This window comes from Anopheles bellator, chromosome X (assembly GCF_943735745.2).
Source record: "Anopheles bellator chromosome X, idAnoBellAS_SP24_06.2, whole genome shotgun sequence".
NCBI lineage: Eukaryota > Metazoa > Arthropoda > Insecta > Diptera > Culicidae > Anopheles > Anopheles bellator.
In genome coordinates, this window is record NC_071287.1 from 8,569,044 (window position 1) to 8,586,990 (window position 17,947).

General features: G+C 39.3%; 1 protein-coding gene and 1 long non-coding RNA gene across 7 annotated transcripts; one reads left to right on the forward strand and one right to left on the reverse strand.

Moving 5' to 3' along the window:
- Positions 1–2,148: 2,148 nt before the first annotated feature.
- On the reverse strand, positions 2,149–3,702 carry LOC131213671 (uncharacterized). The gene is made up of 3 exons (XR_009156969.1): positions 3,518–3,702; positions 3,241–3,455; positions 2,149–3,164 (listed from the first exon to the last, which is right to left on the reverse strand). It is a non-coding gene; the product is annotated as an uncharacterized LOC131213671 (long non-coding RNA).
- Positions 3,703–5,947: 2,245 nt separating this feature from the next.
- Positions 5,948–17,811, forward strand: LOC131213835 (ubiquitin-conjugating enzyme E2-17 kDa). 6 transcript variants are annotated; one of them, XM_058207999.1, is made up of 7 exons: positions 5,948–5,988; positions 9,771–9,997; positions 10,078–10,316; positions 11,499–11,562; positions 11,734–11,765; positions 13,704–13,887; positions 13,987–17,811. In XM_058207999.1, exons 3-7 carry the CDS (start codon positions 10,293–10,295, stop codon positions 14,124–14,126), a joined length of 444 nt encoding a protein of 147 aa, XP_058063982.1. In that variant the 5' UTR covers positions 5,948–5,988; positions 9,771–9,997; positions 10,078–10,292; the 3' UTR covers positions 14,127–17,811. The 6 variants fall into 6 exon arrangements, with proteins under 6 accessions (XP_058063982.1, XP_058063983.1, XP_058063986.1 ...); XM_058208000.1 differs by having other exon boundaries at positions 5,973–5,988; positions 9,695–9,997; XM_058208003.1 differs by lacking the exon at positions 5,948–5,988 and adding an exon at positions 6,473–6,550.
- The last annotated feature ends 136 nt before the right edge of the window (positions 17,812–17,947 follow it).

The window sequence follows — 17,947 nt, forward strand, 5'->3', positions numbered from 1 at the left end:
CGCTTCGGCCAAGTGATGGTGATGGATATTACCTGTGCGTGTCCACGGTGCTTTATGCGAGGCATACGAGGACCAGCAGCGAGCACGGCAGCGGCGGCGACGGCGACGGCGGCGATAACGTTTCTTTCTAAAGCATGCCCGCATTCGGTCGCTGCCCGATTGATTGAATTATGGACTTTGTCCCAGCCATTTCTTGCTGGGGTTTCCGTTTTTTGTTGAGCTCGATACGACAGTGGGTTACAAGGCAGTTGCAGATAAAAAGAAAAAAAACTAATAACTGCGGATTGCCGAGTCTTAATTAGTGTATTACACCGTCTGCAGACTTCGAGACCGTGTCACTTATGAACTACTTTTTTTCTGTTGTTTCACCGTACTATTGTGGCTGTGTGCTGATGCAGCCTTCATGTTCCCACTAGGCATCTCGCTTTGGTGCGAGTTTTTAGTCGGGACAATAAATCGGCCCTCCTATTCTAGCAATCGTGCGGGTGAGGATGACGATGTGTCATGTCGATACGCTTGCGTTTAACATTACACGGGTTGAATACTACACTACCGTACTGATGGTCCGCGCTGCTACGTAGGTTTTCGCACAGATCATATTCGGAATAATCTGCTAATTGGGATGTTCCCGGCCTTAGAGTGTTTTTTTATCAAGCAATCCCGTCACAAAACTTATTTTCTGCACATTTTTATTATATATAACATTTTACCGAATAACAAGAAACCGATTTTCTACTAGAAGTTGTTGCTCGTTTTCCGACACTTAACGGTTGCCTTAAAAACGTGTTATTGTAAAACGTTCAGATTAGTGCAAATGCTTTAAGATGAGATGTGCCGAAACCAGAATAAAATTAGCGGACCGATCTGATATTGCATTTTATTTCGGCATACCGAATCTAATGGTTGCGCTATTGAGTGTCGCAGTACGGGCCGACGGTCAGAAGTGCTCGAATCCCGCTACCGAATAGCGTTTTCGAGTACGCAAAGGTTCGAAAAGTGATGTGGTTAAGTGGTAGTGTGTCTGTAGAATGCAGAACACACACCGGGTTCGCTACAATGTAAGACATGATTTAGCTTAGAAATGATCTCATCCAGTCAAGGATGTAAATCATGCGCGACCTCCGCTTAAAGTCCTACATCGAAACGTTGTGCTTATCCGGCAACTACGACCACCGAAACCAAACGCTCTTGCATATCGCTATCGATGCCGGCGCACTATGGGGAAAAGGCGGTCATAAGTAAATTTCAAAAAGTAATATTTTAGTCATACTAGCCTAAAATAGATAAGTTATGTATGGCAAATCCGAAATTTTAGCCTTCCATGTTGTGTAGATTCCGAGAATTCATCTGTCAAAGTCGAAAGAGTGATAAAAATGGCTCTTTAAAACAAACTTTTATCAGCTACTTTAACGCGATCGTTAGTACAGTTCTGCAACGGTAATGTTCCTATATTATACAGCATTCAAAAGGTAATTAATCCTTCTTTCATATGAAAAAATGAAACGTTTACGTTTTGCATTGCTAGTCAATTTTTTCTCCGGAATTAGTATAGAAAACTGCGAAAAAATACAGTTTTTCAACTTTGCTAATGCACCAATTTTTTCCCGCGACCTCCCGCAACTAAACTAGGCATTAAAATCAAAGTATAGGTAGTTTTGAACTATTTCCAGTATGTTTTGCTTACGTATACTTGCCAATGCGTTGCCCTGTTTGTAGTACAACGCCTAACCAGATGAGCGATGCTAATAATCTTGAAAATATCCATTAGCTGTCAGAAAGTAGTTTGTGCCGCAAAATTAGACACATATGTAGAGATACGTATAAAAAAAACTCTCAGTGCTTTATAGTTGGTTTAACGTACCTGCTACGGTACATACAGTCATGTTTTGACTCATGCTGGGGATATATACTACGTACCCCTGTACCAATAGGTTGTCTGGGAGAAGAAGTTTTGGAAGCACGGCAAAAATGATTTAGACAAGATAGAGCAAACCACGCAAGAAAATCTTCCAGAAACAATAATTTAAAAGACACATTCATTCGGGCAATACATAGCAGTGACCGTAAATTAAGTTCTTATTCATTGGGTTATAGGCAGCGAAAAATCCATAAACTTAATTTTCCTGATGTAGTTAAAGTTTTTTTTTATCATGGAGGAAAAACTTTATTGGCGATATTGCGATTGACCATGTATTTAACTAAGAAGATAATATCAATTTAAGGTTTGATGAAAGACATACTTCTTATTTGGCGTTAGAACCGCTGGGCGATCTAAGCCTGCATCAGAGACATTTTTCGTTAATATCTCTGGCGCTAACACCGTAACAGTTCGTTTTTACGGGCGGCGTTTTTACGGTGGTTCGTTTTTACGGGCGGGGGGACGAGCGTTACCGACTGCTCTATCAGCGGGGGTGATGAAGACATACACTAATAAGTATTCTATCAAACGTTTAAATAATAGTTCATGGGCTGGATACTTCGGATAGTAATAATTACTTATGTCTAAATTCCCACAAACGGAGTGGGTAAAGCTCCTTGATCATTTCATATCCTTTTTTAAACTCATAAGGCATTCGATTTGTAGCAGAAATTTGATATTTGCTTTTACCATAGTGCTTCAATTTTTTTGTTGTAATGCAGATTGCATACATAAAGCGTTTAAAAACCATAAAAATAACAAAACATAGCTTATTTGTTATACTTGAACGAGTGTGTTACACATAAAAAGTTGAATTTAATCAAAACACATAGAAAGAAAACAAAAACGTTGAAAAAGGTCCATAGATTCTTCCTAAAAACAAATATGTCCGCCTTTAGCATACAAATTACCCACTGTGCTACGGTTGCTCTGTTGCTTCCCCTATGCATAGTTTGGTCAACGGTACCGTACACCGTACAAACACACATTATAAAATCAATCCAATCACACATTACAATTATTTTCAATCGGTGCCATATTGCTCAAACGGAATACGAATTGTCTACCGCGGATGTCTACCGCAATGCATAGGGTCACAGGGAATGTGCCCACATTCTCCCTTCGAAGTTTCGTCAATGTTTTGATCTTGCGATGTATGATCATTCTACTTCATTGCGGTTGAAGTTTCCTGTGACGTTGTTGTGGGGGTTGCTGTGAGGTATGCGTTGGCACCATGACCATGGACCTGCAATATGCAAACCATTATTTATATTGCAGCGAAGCCTTGTATAGTTTTCGTGTGTTGTATCGCTTCACTGTACCTGTACATGATTGCTCAAATAGCGTAGCATATCTTCTAATTGACAAAAGCCATACTCGTTGTATGGAATAGAATGCCCTTCGAGTAGCTTGAAATCCTCTTTTAAATTTGTTATCGTGAAGCGTTTGCGTCCGCTGCTAATTATCAAAGCACGGAAAATTTTCGCCAATTGGTCTATTGATTCCATTTTGTACCGTCTTTTCGATTTCGAGATTGCTGAGGATGAATGCGTTACAGTAAGAATAAGTTCGATACGTTCTAACATGTTGCGTGCTTACCCGTCGTGTTTGAGAAATGGTGCAGATAGAGAAGTTTTGTCCCGATTATACTTGTGCCGAACTATGCCGAATAATGTACCTTAACAGACACGTTTATACAGACTTAAGACTGTTTCTTATCCACACCCCAGTACCTTTGTTTTTAAAATACTACGCGATAATGACCTCCAAATGAAAAACACGAACCATACTTGGGGGCTACATGAGGCGTAACGTAATGTTTTTGGCATTTCAGATGAATGCCAAACTGCTGCGCTTCTGTCAAAACGTTTATGTGTCGGCCGAGGCGTAAACCCGAGCGTAAATACTTTTTGCATACGCTTTGCTTACAAACAGAGGATAGTTTAATTTCTTATTTGCTGGTATAGCAACAAAATCGAAAAAAAAAAAATTTTCAGAAATCAATTTATTTCTTTTCTATTTCTCTTTTCTCGGACCAAAAACACGAACGTAAACACGTTTGACATTTCGTTTTTATTCTTTAAACCTGCCACACGAAGCGTAAACGGTTTGACATTACAAATTAATTTTACGCTAGTTTTCACGCCTCATGTAGCCCCCCAGATACAAAAACAAAACATTGCCATACGTGGTCTGTTAAAAAAAAATAGTCAATTCATAAGTACGTAAAGCACGATGTAAAACACGGGACGGAAGACGGAAGAATTAAACACGTGGAAAAAGACAGAAGGGACAGAAACATAACGCCTCGTCGACACTATGAGTTTTTTTACAGGTTTTAACGGTACAGGTTATCATTTTGCGTAAACTATCAAATTGAAAAAAATATTCCGAAAAGGGAAAATAACCGATAAACATAAGGAACTCAAAAGCAACTCAAAGTACCACACGGCACTATAGCAAAAAATCAGAAGTTTGTAGGCCTGCCATACATTTTTGCCTAGTTTCTCATAGTGTGGACGACGGGTAGCTGGGGGGCATGGGGCGTGAAAACTAGCGTAAAATTAATTTGTAACGTCAAATCGTTTACGCTTCGTTTGGCAGCAAAAATATAAAAACGAAATATCAAACGTGTTTACGTTCGTATTTTTGGTCCGAGAAAATAGAAATAGAAGAGAAATCAATTGATTTCTGAATATTTTTTTCAATTTTTTTCGATTTTGTTGCTATACCAGCAAATAAGAACTTAAATTATCCTCTGTTTGTAAGCAAAGCGTATGCAAAAAGTATTTACGCTCGGGTTTACGCCTCGGCCGACCTGTAATCGTTTTGACAGAGGCGCAGCAGTTTGGCATTAATCTGAAATGCCAAAAACATAACGTTACGCTTCGTCTGGCTCTAGCTATTCGCTTGTGCCAGCTTTTTTTCCAATCCTCGAACGCTTAAAAAATAAGTTTTTTGTGATCTTATTCAGCTCCTTCGGTGATGCCGTCTTTACCTCCTAAATCGTGGCGCAGCGTCGTCCTTTCATGGATTTGTTTTCCATAAATTTGCCAGCGGAATTTCAAATGTCGTAAAATTTTTTGACCAGACCACGGATGCTTCTTCTTCACTAAAAAACACTAGAGCTCGCCATTAATTTGAATACCGGTAGTTTTCATGGTAGTCATAGATATCGGCATGGTTTTATAAAAATTCAAAAATTATTTATTTTCAAAATTTCTGGTGAAAGTTGATTGTAGTGACGTGACCAGTGGATAAGTTATTTGTCGGGCTTTTAGGTTACTTATAAACCATGTAATGTTTTGAATTCGTATAAAAAAGATTTTATTAAACAAAGTTTTGCCCTTACTACCTCTTTATTTTACAAAGTCAATCTTTGGGAATCTACCACAGATAAGCTTGCTAAAGATTGTTTGTTTGTTTGAATGTTTAAAGAGTCTTTAGGCCTTTCGGCCCTTTCGCCTCTCGCTGCTAAAGATTGGCCGACCATCATGTGTTGTGGGAACAGTACAGGGTAGTAACAACAACGACAACAAACTTTATCGCTGCTGGTGTTTTTGTCCGTCTCCATCGGAAGAAGTACTAACGCACTTTATTCTAAACATATGAAATGCAGTGATTTAAATTTTAATCCAAGAATATAGTTCTTTTTTAAATTCATAATTCGAGTACCATGTCGATATCGTTCAATGGGGCGGTGTGTCTGTTCTTAGAGCATGTTGTTCATAACGAACCGAACGCCGTCGAAACGTCAACACTTTTTCGAACGTTATTATACATGGCGTACGGCGTTGCTGTACAGTTTCAATTCCATGCTGTGCTGCTCCACTGTGTGTAACAGGATGTCTTTTTGAAGCCATATGAAACCTGCATCGTACATCGTTAGCAAAGCGGTGCCCAGCAAAAGACACCCGTCACTCGTGGCAATTGATGCTAAGTTGCAGTAAAATTTCGTCAATGTAGTGGTGTGCTAGTCAACCACGAATTTGCCGAGCGTGTGGCAACCCTGTGCAACGTCCCGCATAGTTGGTGATCGTCGCTTGTCAGAAGAAGGTCTTTGTTGGAAGGTATTGCAAATTGAATTACAGTTTCTTTCTAGTCTTATATATCATTTCTGCATTTCGTCAACCCTTTTCCGGCGCACGGCACTACTGTGCAATGGCCTCCATAGCCTGTGGCTGGTTTTTCGTTGTAAACGAGATAAAAAAAGAACGATAAAAGGAGCGAAGAAAAGTGCCCCTTAGTTACGGGTCATGGTACGATTTTCGTATAGTTCAACATTTTCCTCTACTTCAAGTGCCCAGTGGCTCTTCGCCATGTGAGTGCGTGCGAGTGTTAGTGCTCTGTAAAAAATGTGTGCTGCTGCCTACATATTGCACGAACAGTCACTACGTTCAAACCCCGAAAAATTTCCTCTACCTAAAAGAACGGCACGTACTTCCACACCAATGCAATTACACAACTTTCCCGCAAGTCCATAGTGGTCGTCATACTGGTGTGAAGTATATGTGTAGTGACAAACTGCATTCACCAAAGTGGGTTTCCGGACGCGAGTACTCTTTTGCGAGTCGCTCTTTGAGCTGCGTAGTCCTCTACTGTTTGTCATATTTTCAGCCTAAACAGTTGCAGGTACGTTCGGTGTCGCCGTGAACAAGGATAGTACTTCTATCTCTTTCACGAGTATCGCTTCCCTCATTGTTGCGCTGAAAACGTGCTATTTGCCCAAGTGTGTGCATAGATCAAGAAGAGCATCCATACACTGTTTAGAACCACCACAATTTCCTGATCGAGTTTCGAAAAGGGTGGCGTTATGACATAAGTGATTAACTTCGTCGCAAAAAAGGCTTGTACGTTACTTAGATGCACCGTGTGCCGGCACGGGTTATCCAACATTAAACATAATCCTCCAGCCCAGAGTGCAGAATATTTCGTGCAAATAAGCCTCCGTCTATTCCACGAAAATATGGACTTAAAAGGTAATACAATGTCTAGACCATCAACTGCTATGTTCGTCCTTTATGCTGCCCGAAGCATATAGCATTCGAGCGCAATCGATCGATATCCTTTTTTGTAAGGCTAGCGTGTGAAATATCACGATGCGTTTCATTTTTTTTGTGTCGCAGTGGTGTGTAACTTTAGCCACCATCAGCTTTATCTTCACCAACGTCGAGTATTACATACGTTGATCCGGTAGTAGTTGGTTGTCGTAACCACCACCACCACCAGTACCGTAAAAGGAAGGCATCTTTCTTTTTGTTAAGTTAGCTCTCAAAGACCTTAGACACAAGGCCTACCGAGCAAAAAAATAATTTCTTGATACGATATTGTTAAAATCACGTGAGAAAAAAGGAGAAAACTCTGAACATGTGCTGATTGTTTTATTAAGTGTATCATATCATACTTAATTGCTTATCTATCAACGTTAATGCGCCAAGCTGAAGCTATTTCACTGCAGCGATTTCGAAAAGTAAAAGCAGTCAACATTTATTGTAGCCATAATTACTATACGGTAATGCATAGCAGGGTTAATTTTTCATCGTTTTCGTGTGTGGTAGTAGAAATCTGTCAGTCAGACGTCAGAAGCAATAAGCGCTGTGTTACTTTGGTCGAAAAACGTAAAAGCTATTGTATTGGATCATGAGTTTTCCAGTGGGCCGTTTTTGTGTCCAAATTTTTAATCGCAATCATGTACCGATATGCACATTTTTTATATGTTCCGTAGCACACAAACGCTTCAATCTGTAATGTTAAGTCGTTGGTTGTGTGGTTGTACTCTATTCTAAGGGTGTACAAAGGGTGTACTTTTGTGATATGTTCACAAAACGACAAAGGGTGTCAAAGCACAATTTGGCTATCGTAGATGGTATCATTTGGCTGGTAGTTTTTTTGAAAGCAACATTTGCAAAAAATTTTCACTGCTTAGCGTGCTGAAATTGATTGTTGGAAGTTGGGATTTATGCTCTGGTTCACGAGTTAAGGTGTGTGCGTGACATCGACTGTTTTGTCAAACTGAATCTTAAGTGTACAGCGTAAACGCAGGCTCGACGTCAAATGACGTCTTCTGTGAGGCCTCATGAATTCGAGCAGTTTGCAGCACTGTGTTGGCATTTGTGAAATTATGCAAAAGTATTGGTGCCATTTTGAGTGCGCTCGAGTGTGCGATTCAAGATGCTGCTGTCTTTCCTATCGAGCGAGTCATCGTCGTTGGGTGAGGGCAAACGTAGCCATCTTGGTAATCTCATTTGTAACGTTACCGCAGGTTCTAAAAAGCAGTGTCGTGCCCGGTAATAAAGTTTTTTAAGCGGTTGTGCATACGCAACGCAATAGCTATTGGCTGTTCAAGCGTAAGTTGTGGTCATCAGCGTTTTGCGGAATAGCAAAAGCATTTTTAGATTCGCCACGAAAAGTGCACATCAGCAGCAGCGCAATGTTGGCACGAAAACCCCGGCCATGGTTTTCAACTCTCATTTCGTTTCATGGCTACAGGCGTATTCCTTTCATTTGACATTGGTAAAAATTTCAATTTTACCATGCAGATGCAGATCTACCCCTACTGTGGTTAAAAACGATAAATTAAGCCAGAATAAGTGTAGTTTTTTGTTGTAATTCTCTTGAAGTTCCTTCCATTTCTCCTTTCTGACCTTTTTTTTTCTTGTTGTCTGCTCGTCGACCTTACCCCACACGTTGAATTAATGGCGTTAAAACGTAACAAAAGTTATTTTTTCAATAAGATGGGAAAATAAACTACTGTGTTTTCCCCTAGTGTGTTTCGCTGTAGAGAGAAATCGCCTGTAGCGTTGTCACAGCGAAACAAAGGCCATGTTTGTGCATACGCAATACGGAAGAGCGATACGGAAGTGAAGAATCAATTAACGACACCTACAAGATGAGAAAGTTAGCTAGTTATTCACAGAAACCCATCACTAATTTTGGACTTCTTTTCATTGCGTATCATTCCCAGAAATAGTTTCAGTAATGTCGAATACTTCTGCGAACCTCCGATTGGTTGTTGAATGCGTGTTCGTGCTATCTTCTCGTAGGCGAATCGTTTTCTGTATTAACTAAATAAGTGCAGGTCGAGCGCAGGAACGTAATTCTAAGTATTTTTCAATATCTTCTCTTTCTGTGTATAAATGGAAATCATTTTTGTTTGACACTTTTACATGTTATGTGTTACCGACTGTGGCAAGCACATGTTAAGGCGCTTAAAGCACTTTACAGACACTATACACTTTTTGATATAGGAAATTTGCAGATGTTTCCCATTTCATGTGTACAATTAGACAAGTTATATTTTTGTTCGTTTGAGAACCTCCTGTTGAGTTTGTTTCAGTTTCAATTTACTTGCAAATGTGCTATTAACTTCATAGTTATTTTATGAAGATAGCCCGTATGCTTGACGTTTTATTCCATATTTTTTCAATCGAATTTGTCACTCTAGAATAGTGTATAGGTATAAAAAATTGAACAGTTGACGTGACTGCACTGCGACCAATCATTTTTGTTCTGTATTAATTTGAAATGGAAAAAGTAAACCAGCTAACCGTTCCTGTGTCAGGGGTAGCATTTTTCGAATGCACCTTCCAATAACTTATTACATAATTCATTTGAGCTATATTAACAAAAAAATCGTTATAAATAATATTTTGTCTATTTCTCTCCCTTTTAAACACATTCTGTATTTATCAATCGGCGAAACAACAATTTAACGGGCGCGACACACTGCAAAATTATCACGATCCCATTCGACGATGATCCTGGCAATCCTCGGAGGGTATTGATACCAACGGAACCAACAATAACCCAAAACAACAAAAACATTATCACCAATGTAATATTCGTATGACAGTGTCACACGGCTGAGCAGACAGTGGTTGCGGCCACGACGAGAAGTTAGGCGAATTTTCTGCAAAATCTCAGTGAATAACGTATAAGGGCGAAAGAGAAAATTATCCGAAGTAGAGCAGCTTTCTTAAAACCCGTAGTAGAATACCCCACGGCAATTGTGAAAAGTGAGAGACGTGCAAGCGTAGCACAGTCGGCTACCATCCGGCTTGTGTGGCTGCCCTAGACGAGGTGAGACATTTAAAACTCCTTTAATGTTGTCTTTCGTGAGAACGCTGTGATAAACCCCATAAAATCGCTTGTTACTACAGCAACAGGCAAAGCAACACAGCCGCGTCCAGCTTTCCATCAATCAACGCAACGCAGTAACAAAATTGTAAGTCGTCTGTGCTTTTCACGCCAATCAACATCTGCTCATCGATAGATTTGTTGCGTCGTCTACCGCGAAGAGCACAACGATCATACCAAACAGTGGCGATAGTGTTTGCTGCATTAGAGAAGTGGAAGTAAGAGAAAAGCACCAGAAATGGCATTAAAGAGAATTAATAAGGTATGTACCTCTTTTAGGCTTTTGTTGATGTATTTTACTTATTTTAACTGTATTAGCCACCTAAGATTGGCCAGAAATTGAAGCGTTGGATCTGATTGTTCAAATGGTTACCTTTGCTTTTCAATTCTTCTTTTCATGATACCTTTGCTTTTCAATTCTTCATTTCGAAGAAATCAGAAATTGAGGAAATTTTCGTTATTTCTCAGTGGAAAATAACTGCTTATTAATTCCTATGAAATCCGTAAAAATAATGTTCGAATGAGATTTTTTTTCTTATTACATTTCGAATTACATTTCGAAAGGTCGAGGAAAGATAGAGGATCCTTGGATCCTTGGACTTTGATTGAATTATTCTTGGATTTAAAAAAAAGTATTGACACGTTATCGTTATTGTCGTGTATCGTGGCACCATTCTTAGAACTACAGGCCGAATGCTGATGTCCCCTTTGGTTTGGCCTTTGTTTTTTTTGCTGGAAGGGCCAACATTCCAATTGAATCAATGATGCAAAAATAAAACAAAAGCTTATAGAACATTGATGTTTGTCAGTGTGGGCACAAGTTTATGTTTATATGACAGCTATATTGTATAAAATGAAATAAGACATCAATCTTGGAAGGAAAAGAAAAAACTACCTTGTTTACCATTACCATTGAGCTACCATTACTCTTAATATTGCTTACAAACATTTTTCCCCGTTAAATCATTATATGAGTTACTGCTATGTCATGCAATAATGAATTTGCTACAACGTTTTTAAAACTTGAACGTGTCATTCTGTAGATAGAAAACGCAAACACATATTATTGAAGTCATGTATTGCGAAATGTATGTTATGGATGAATTAGCTTCCTAAGTTGAACAGATAATACAAATTGCTAAACAAGACGAATACAAATGCAAAAACTATTGGACTACGCGGGATCTTAATTTAAACTGCATTTTTCGATATTATGTGGGGTGTTTAAAGTTCCAATTTGGCACACATGCAAAACCCTATGTAATAATCTTGATAATCCAATAGAATAAACCCAGGATAATCTACCTTTTGGCATAGTCTCTCCTTCTACTTCATTTGCCGTGCAGATCCAGAAAAGCGAAACAATTATTGAATAATTCTTTATGTCTCTTCTCAAACGCTATTCACTAATGTTGCTGATAAATGGTAAATGAAATATCTGAAGGAACTACAAGACTTGGGGAGAGATCCACCGGCACAATGCTCAGCTGGTCCTGTCGGGGACGATTGTAAGTATAACATTTTGCAGACCTTCGAAAAGCTCGGGAAGTTTATTACAAACTTCCTTTAGGTGTCTTGATGACGATCATGATCTTATTGCTAAGATTATTATCATCGAAGACACCTAAAAGCACATTTTTTGTTGATTTAGTTGTATACGACTTTTTTTATATTTTTAGTGTTTCACTGGCAGGCAACCATTATGGGCCCGGTAAGTAACAATCCTCACAGGTGATGTTCTCGAGCCTCGGTCTGTTATGTTGAACATGAACGTTGAACATTCGTGGTTGAGTGTTGCTAATGGTTGTGAGGAAAATTCCCAAACCGTTGTCAAAAAGGCAATACCTTTGATCCGGTTGAATGTGCCTGTGTGTGTATAACAAGATAAGAAACCAATATCGTACTCGATAAGAAATCAATCGCTTGGGATTTATAGTAAATAATTTTTTTTAACTCAAGCGGTATCAAACAGTAAAGCAATATATATCAGTATTATTTATAGTATATGTATAAAACTGCAAAATGCATATCAATCGCTTATGATCGATCGATTTATCAAAATCTAGGAGCTATCATTTTGCATCTTCTAGAACATAATTTCGTACATAATTACGTTCATAATTAGCCCATGCGAAGTTATTTACGCCTTGTCAAATAAAGAGCTCAGAACTTCTAACATTCTACGAATGAAGCAGTCCGAGCTCTGTATCGATCCCACCGACCGCAGTGCCATTCACTAGGCTATCCGGCTTTTCTGTACTACTGCTGGTGCTGGTGCTAAAGCGCGTAGAATACTACTGCCAGTTCAGCGTTGTATACAGTACATGGCTGCTTCAAATTGAAAAAGGTTTTGGTTATTGCGTTAAGCACTCCAATGTCTGTGAAGCCTTTTATTAGAGACCCGTCAGTGTATTAGGATTTTTCAGTGGTGATCTCATCCCACTTTTGCATAAAAATGTCCAGATATCACAGACAGGAATAGTCTGAATTTCCTCTGCCAAAGAGGAGTCTATCTTTAAAAGTAGTAAAGAACTGTAGGACACCTTAAAAATAGTAAAAACTGTAGGTGGCACAATTTATTGCTTGAGGTGTTCTAGGATGAGCCTGAAAAGGTACAAAGTCGCGGTTCAGGTTAAAAATTATGGATTTGGATCGTGCTTGCTCCTAGGCCTTGAGGTTATCGATCAACAAAGTGTTTGCAACGGTGGGGCGTATGAGGTGAAGAGTTTCTGTTTGTGTTCTAAACGAAGCTTTATCGACATAATACCCGCCATCACATCGAGCGGCATAGTGTGGGTAGAGGTCATGGACCCGAAAACGATTCTTATTCGTTTGGACCGAATTAGTCTAATTTTTTCAGCGCCGTCTTACAGGCTACTCTTGCTATGATGTTTTTGGGAATTTTGAATTGAGTAAAGAATGGTCGGATATTGCTTTGCATTTCTCTCTCTGGTGGTTTCAGTTACCTCGTCAATCGACCATATCTGCATACAACATTAATAAAGAACGAACATAAATTAACAGCTTTTGTGAGGAAAAATTATTCATCACTGATCGGAAATCTTCGTTGATGCTATCACGAAGAGTAGACTGTTGGATGAAATTATATAAGCAAACCTAGAAAGTAGTTAATTTCAACTGAAGCTGGTCGGCCACATAAAGCGAAAATAAACGATCTGACATTTCAGATAAATGCGAAACTGTATGCGCTTATGTCAAAACGTTTATGCCTCAGCGGACACGTAAAAACCGTTAGCAAACGCTTTATTTACAAACATAGGATAATGTAAGATCGTTTTTGCTGGTATAGCAACAAAATCTAAAAAACAGAAAAAAATATTCAGAAATCAATTTATTTCTCTCCGATTTCTGTTTTCTCGTACCAAAAGCACGAATGTAAACCCGTTTAACATTTCGGTTTTATATTTTAAACCTGCCACACGAAGCGTAAACGATCTGACGTTTTTATGGTCCGATTTGCACTTCGTGTTGCGCCCCAGAAATACTTTCGAATGCAAGCGGGAATAAATAAAAGTAATAAACTTTTATTATTACTTTACATGTTTCCCGTTTGTCTTTTTTCACATTGATCCACCTCACTATTTTACGCTACATAATTTTCTTTCCTCTTTTTTTTTAAATATTACAGCCAGACAGTCCGTACCAGGGCGGAGTGTTCTTTCTGACTATACATTTCCCAACAGACTATCCGTTCAAACCACCAAAAGTGGCTTTTACAACACGCATCTATCACCCAAACATCAACAGCAATGGGTCGATTTGCCTCGATATTCTAAGATCTCAATGGTCACCCGCGCTAACAATTTCAAAAGGTTTGTTTTTATAGTCGGTGCTTTGTTTTGTAGTCGGTGCTTAACTTACCTTTAACTTCTAAAATGATTGTGAGATTTAACATTGCTCCTCCATTGTAGTTTTGCTCTCGATCTGCTCTCTGCTATGCGATCCGAATCCTGACGATCCGTTGGTGCCAGAGATTGCCAGAATATACAAGACGGATCGGGAAAAATATAACGAACTCGCTCGGGAGTGGACCAGAAAGTATGCTATGTGATGCGTTCCAGTTGCAACCTTACAAAAAGCCAACAGCAGCAGCCGTAGCATCAAGAAATACAACCAGAACAAAAACAGTAACTGTATCCAGAGCAACAAGAGCAGCAGCAGCAGCAGTGAACAAGAACAGCCACCATGTATAAAAATCAGCCAACAACGTGACAGCAGCAGTAGCAGCAACAATAACAACAAGGAAGCCAGACTCCCTAAAGAACATCAACTAACGTACAGTAGCACTGAATGGAAGCATAGCGGAGACTTCAACAACAATGATCAAAATTCTTTTTCATACCACTATAACTGCTATAGCGACAGTTTGTACTGTTATTATTATTATAACATTTATCATGACGATCATTTCGTTATCAGCCAACATTACTGTCAGGGAGAATCAACAGTAGCAACAACATCGATATTGATGACGGCTATCTTCACCACCGCTACCGAAACACCATCGTCCACTTTAACAACCATAGCAATAATCTCACAACAGAATACTGCTCACGATTCGGTTAAAGCCTTTGACATGAAACTCACATCTCGTGCTGCTTAAAAAGAAACATGCTACTGTTTCTGGCATACTCAGTACACGTCAGACATTATCCTCTCTTCCAGAAACTTCCCATTCCTCCTCCAAAATCAACCCATCATCAAGATCAAATTCAGCTGCGTCAAAACGAGCAGCAAAAATTCGGTATGCACGATTTATTATTAGCTTCTTCATTTTCTCTTCGTTCTTCTTCATTTACTCTTCGTTCTTCGTCATTTACTACGTTTTGTCTTCTCTTTTCTCTGTTATACCGCCGCATAACTATACAGACAACACCCATTTGAAAACGGCGTTAGTGAAGAAGTGTTTTTTATAATTATCAAAAAAGAACTAATAAATTAGTTTTTTTTTCATATACATGAATTAAATTTGCGCCTTCCTCGCAATCACAACGTAATTACGGAAATAGAGTTGGTCTAGGGTTAATTTGATTTACTAAAGTTTCACTGTTTACTTGCAACGTATTTATTGACATTTCAAAATCAATTAAATCATGTTCAAAATCAAATCAATGAAATTGCGTTCTTGTCGAACTGTTCTTGTCGTTCTAGTACCGCTAGAGTTTCCTCTATTTTTTTTATCGTCACGATTTTGCTTAGGTTTAATGCTCTTCGTGTATGCGGTATGTTGTCATCGCGATCATTATCTTTACCTTCATCATTATCATCATAGCCGTCGTTACAGCCGTCGTCGTCATTACCGTTATTTTTGTCATCTGCATCATCGTCTTGATCATCTCCTTGATAAGTCTCATCAGTCATTTCTAATCATCTTCAATAATTTTCTGCATCATATTCAATTATTTTCTGCATTACATTATTTTCTGCGTGTTCGTTGCACAGCACCCTCAAACCTCACTAGCACTTATCAATTTGTTTTTTGCTTTCATTTCCTTGCTCCCGTGAAACAAACCTATTCGGTCATACAATGGAGCATGATATTTGACGGAAACAGAACACTACGCAGTGTTTACTTTGAATATGGTGGTACACTTGAAATAAACTTAGACGGCATTAACTAAAACAAACTTAGACAGACGTCAACCCTGCACACCAACACTAGTAGAGCCGCTGGAGGAAAGAAGTGATGAATTAAGCGGAGCGTTAATGGAAGTAAGGATGCCAGCAAGAGGATGCTCGGAGTTATGCGTTTGTTTTAAGCTAGCCAACAGATAAATATGTATAGAGGTGTAGCTGCTATACTATGCTGACAACAAAATTTAAAAAAAATCTTAAACAGATAGGTTAATTGGTTAGTGACGCACTTCAAGGAAAACACTATTGGTACTCCTACCCCAATTTCTAATAAAGTGCCGCTACACAGAAGACCATTTGAGAAACAATTTAAAATAACGCATGCATATGCTGTCCCTGTAATGCAAAGAGCGATTGGATACAAATCTCTCCCTCTCCTGCCCCCATCCTGCCTTTCCTTTTTTCACTCCCTTCATACACAAAAACAGGAAACCAGTATAATAGCAACAAATACACATGAATGAAAAACATAAGAGTTGCGCGAAATGCTGCTACTAATATGGTAATGATCGATATAGCGAGTGAGAATAAGTGGAAGTCAGAATAAATATCAATCTTACATATATAAACATATATCTTAAATTGATAACACCTCACTATCTATCTCACACGATTGTTGGGGGACACAGGCAGTGGCAGTTTCCGCTAGCTTAGCTAAACCCTATTTTAAACATAGTTTCTTTTACGTTTCTCTTACCATTCCTTCATACAGTTTTCGGTTTACGCTGTTAGCGATGTTCCGCCCTTATCAATAGACGAGCAAGGACTTCGCGAATAGAAAGGCCATTACGGTTATTCTGGCCTTCGGTCGTCCAGCCGTTTGAAGCCTTTGTCTTCGAGCAATGCTCAGTGTAACCTGTGCATACACCTAGTGATCAGCGCCCACAGGTCGTGTGTTTGAGGCAGATCCGATTCCAGAGGTCGCTGGGGTCTTTTTATTCGCTGTAATGCCTGTATTCTTCCTTGCCACAATCACAGAACGGATAAAGGACAACCTTTTCTGTGCGGTAGGCCTGTAACACAGACACGAGGGCTGTTAGGTGAGAACATGTTGCACATGAGAACGTGTTCGTTCGTCACTAGGTTTTTAAACAAAACACATAGCGGCGGTCACTAAGCAGAGCCAAAGGAACCCTGGGCAAATCTCTCGAGCCGAGCATGTTGCACCTTTTTTCATGCTAACCGCCTTATGTTTCGGCTTCCGCTTTGTTCAAATTTCGTATATATCGATGCTCCGAGTTCCGTGTTCATTGGCGAATCGCATTGTTAATTCGGTACCAAAACGGTCACTGTAATATTATAGAGAGAAAGAGAGAGAGAGAGAGAGAGAGAGAGAGAGAGAGAGAGAGAGAGAGAGAAAACAGCTTGAAGCCAACCAACGGACATCCTTGAGGGAAAAATGTAACTTTACTGCAATAGCGAAACAGTAGTCGAGGCGATGTTGTAGAAGATCGGTCAACATCCCTCACTTCCTTTGGCGTTGAGGTGTGGGAAGACGGGCAAAAGTTGTATGCGAAGTTGGTGTACTATATCCGTTCAAAAAAGGGAATAAAAGTAAACAACAAATAGCATGTCGCACAGCACAGACCAAAATCTGTCATCTGGAAGCGAGTTGCTGGCGAGTAACTGTAACTGACGAGCCTGCACATCGAATGAATGATCAGAAGAATCGAAGTTGCAAAACTACAAGCGAGCATTGAATCAAGCAAAGCAACTCAAAATGGACGATGGCGCAGGCAAAATTATAGGCAACCGTAGGGCGAGGTATGATAGCGAGAACGGTACAACAAACTGAACAGAAACTGTGCATCGTTACTAGAGCAAACAAACGGCAGCAGGACACTTTGTACACAATCATACCGTGTTTTGGTTTCGGCACGAACGGAGGCTCCCCGAAACGGATGCTAAACAATGCTGCAATGGGACTGTAATTGTGCGTGCTGCGTTTCCAAAAGGTTGGCTGGTTAAACAAAACTCACAAACACACACATGCATAACGCATGCAACAAAATCAGCAAAACAAACGATCGTGTTTTTTTCTACAAGTAAACTTGAATTTAAATTGACATAAACAGAAAGAAACTCGATTAAAATAAAAAAAATAGAAAAACAAACAAAAGTATATCCTCGTTTTTATGCAGTGATGTCTTTGGTTTGGTATTTTGCCGCAATGCAACAACAGCAACAGCATAACTTAAATTCAAACTCAACGGAATGAATATGATTTGACGGATTGAA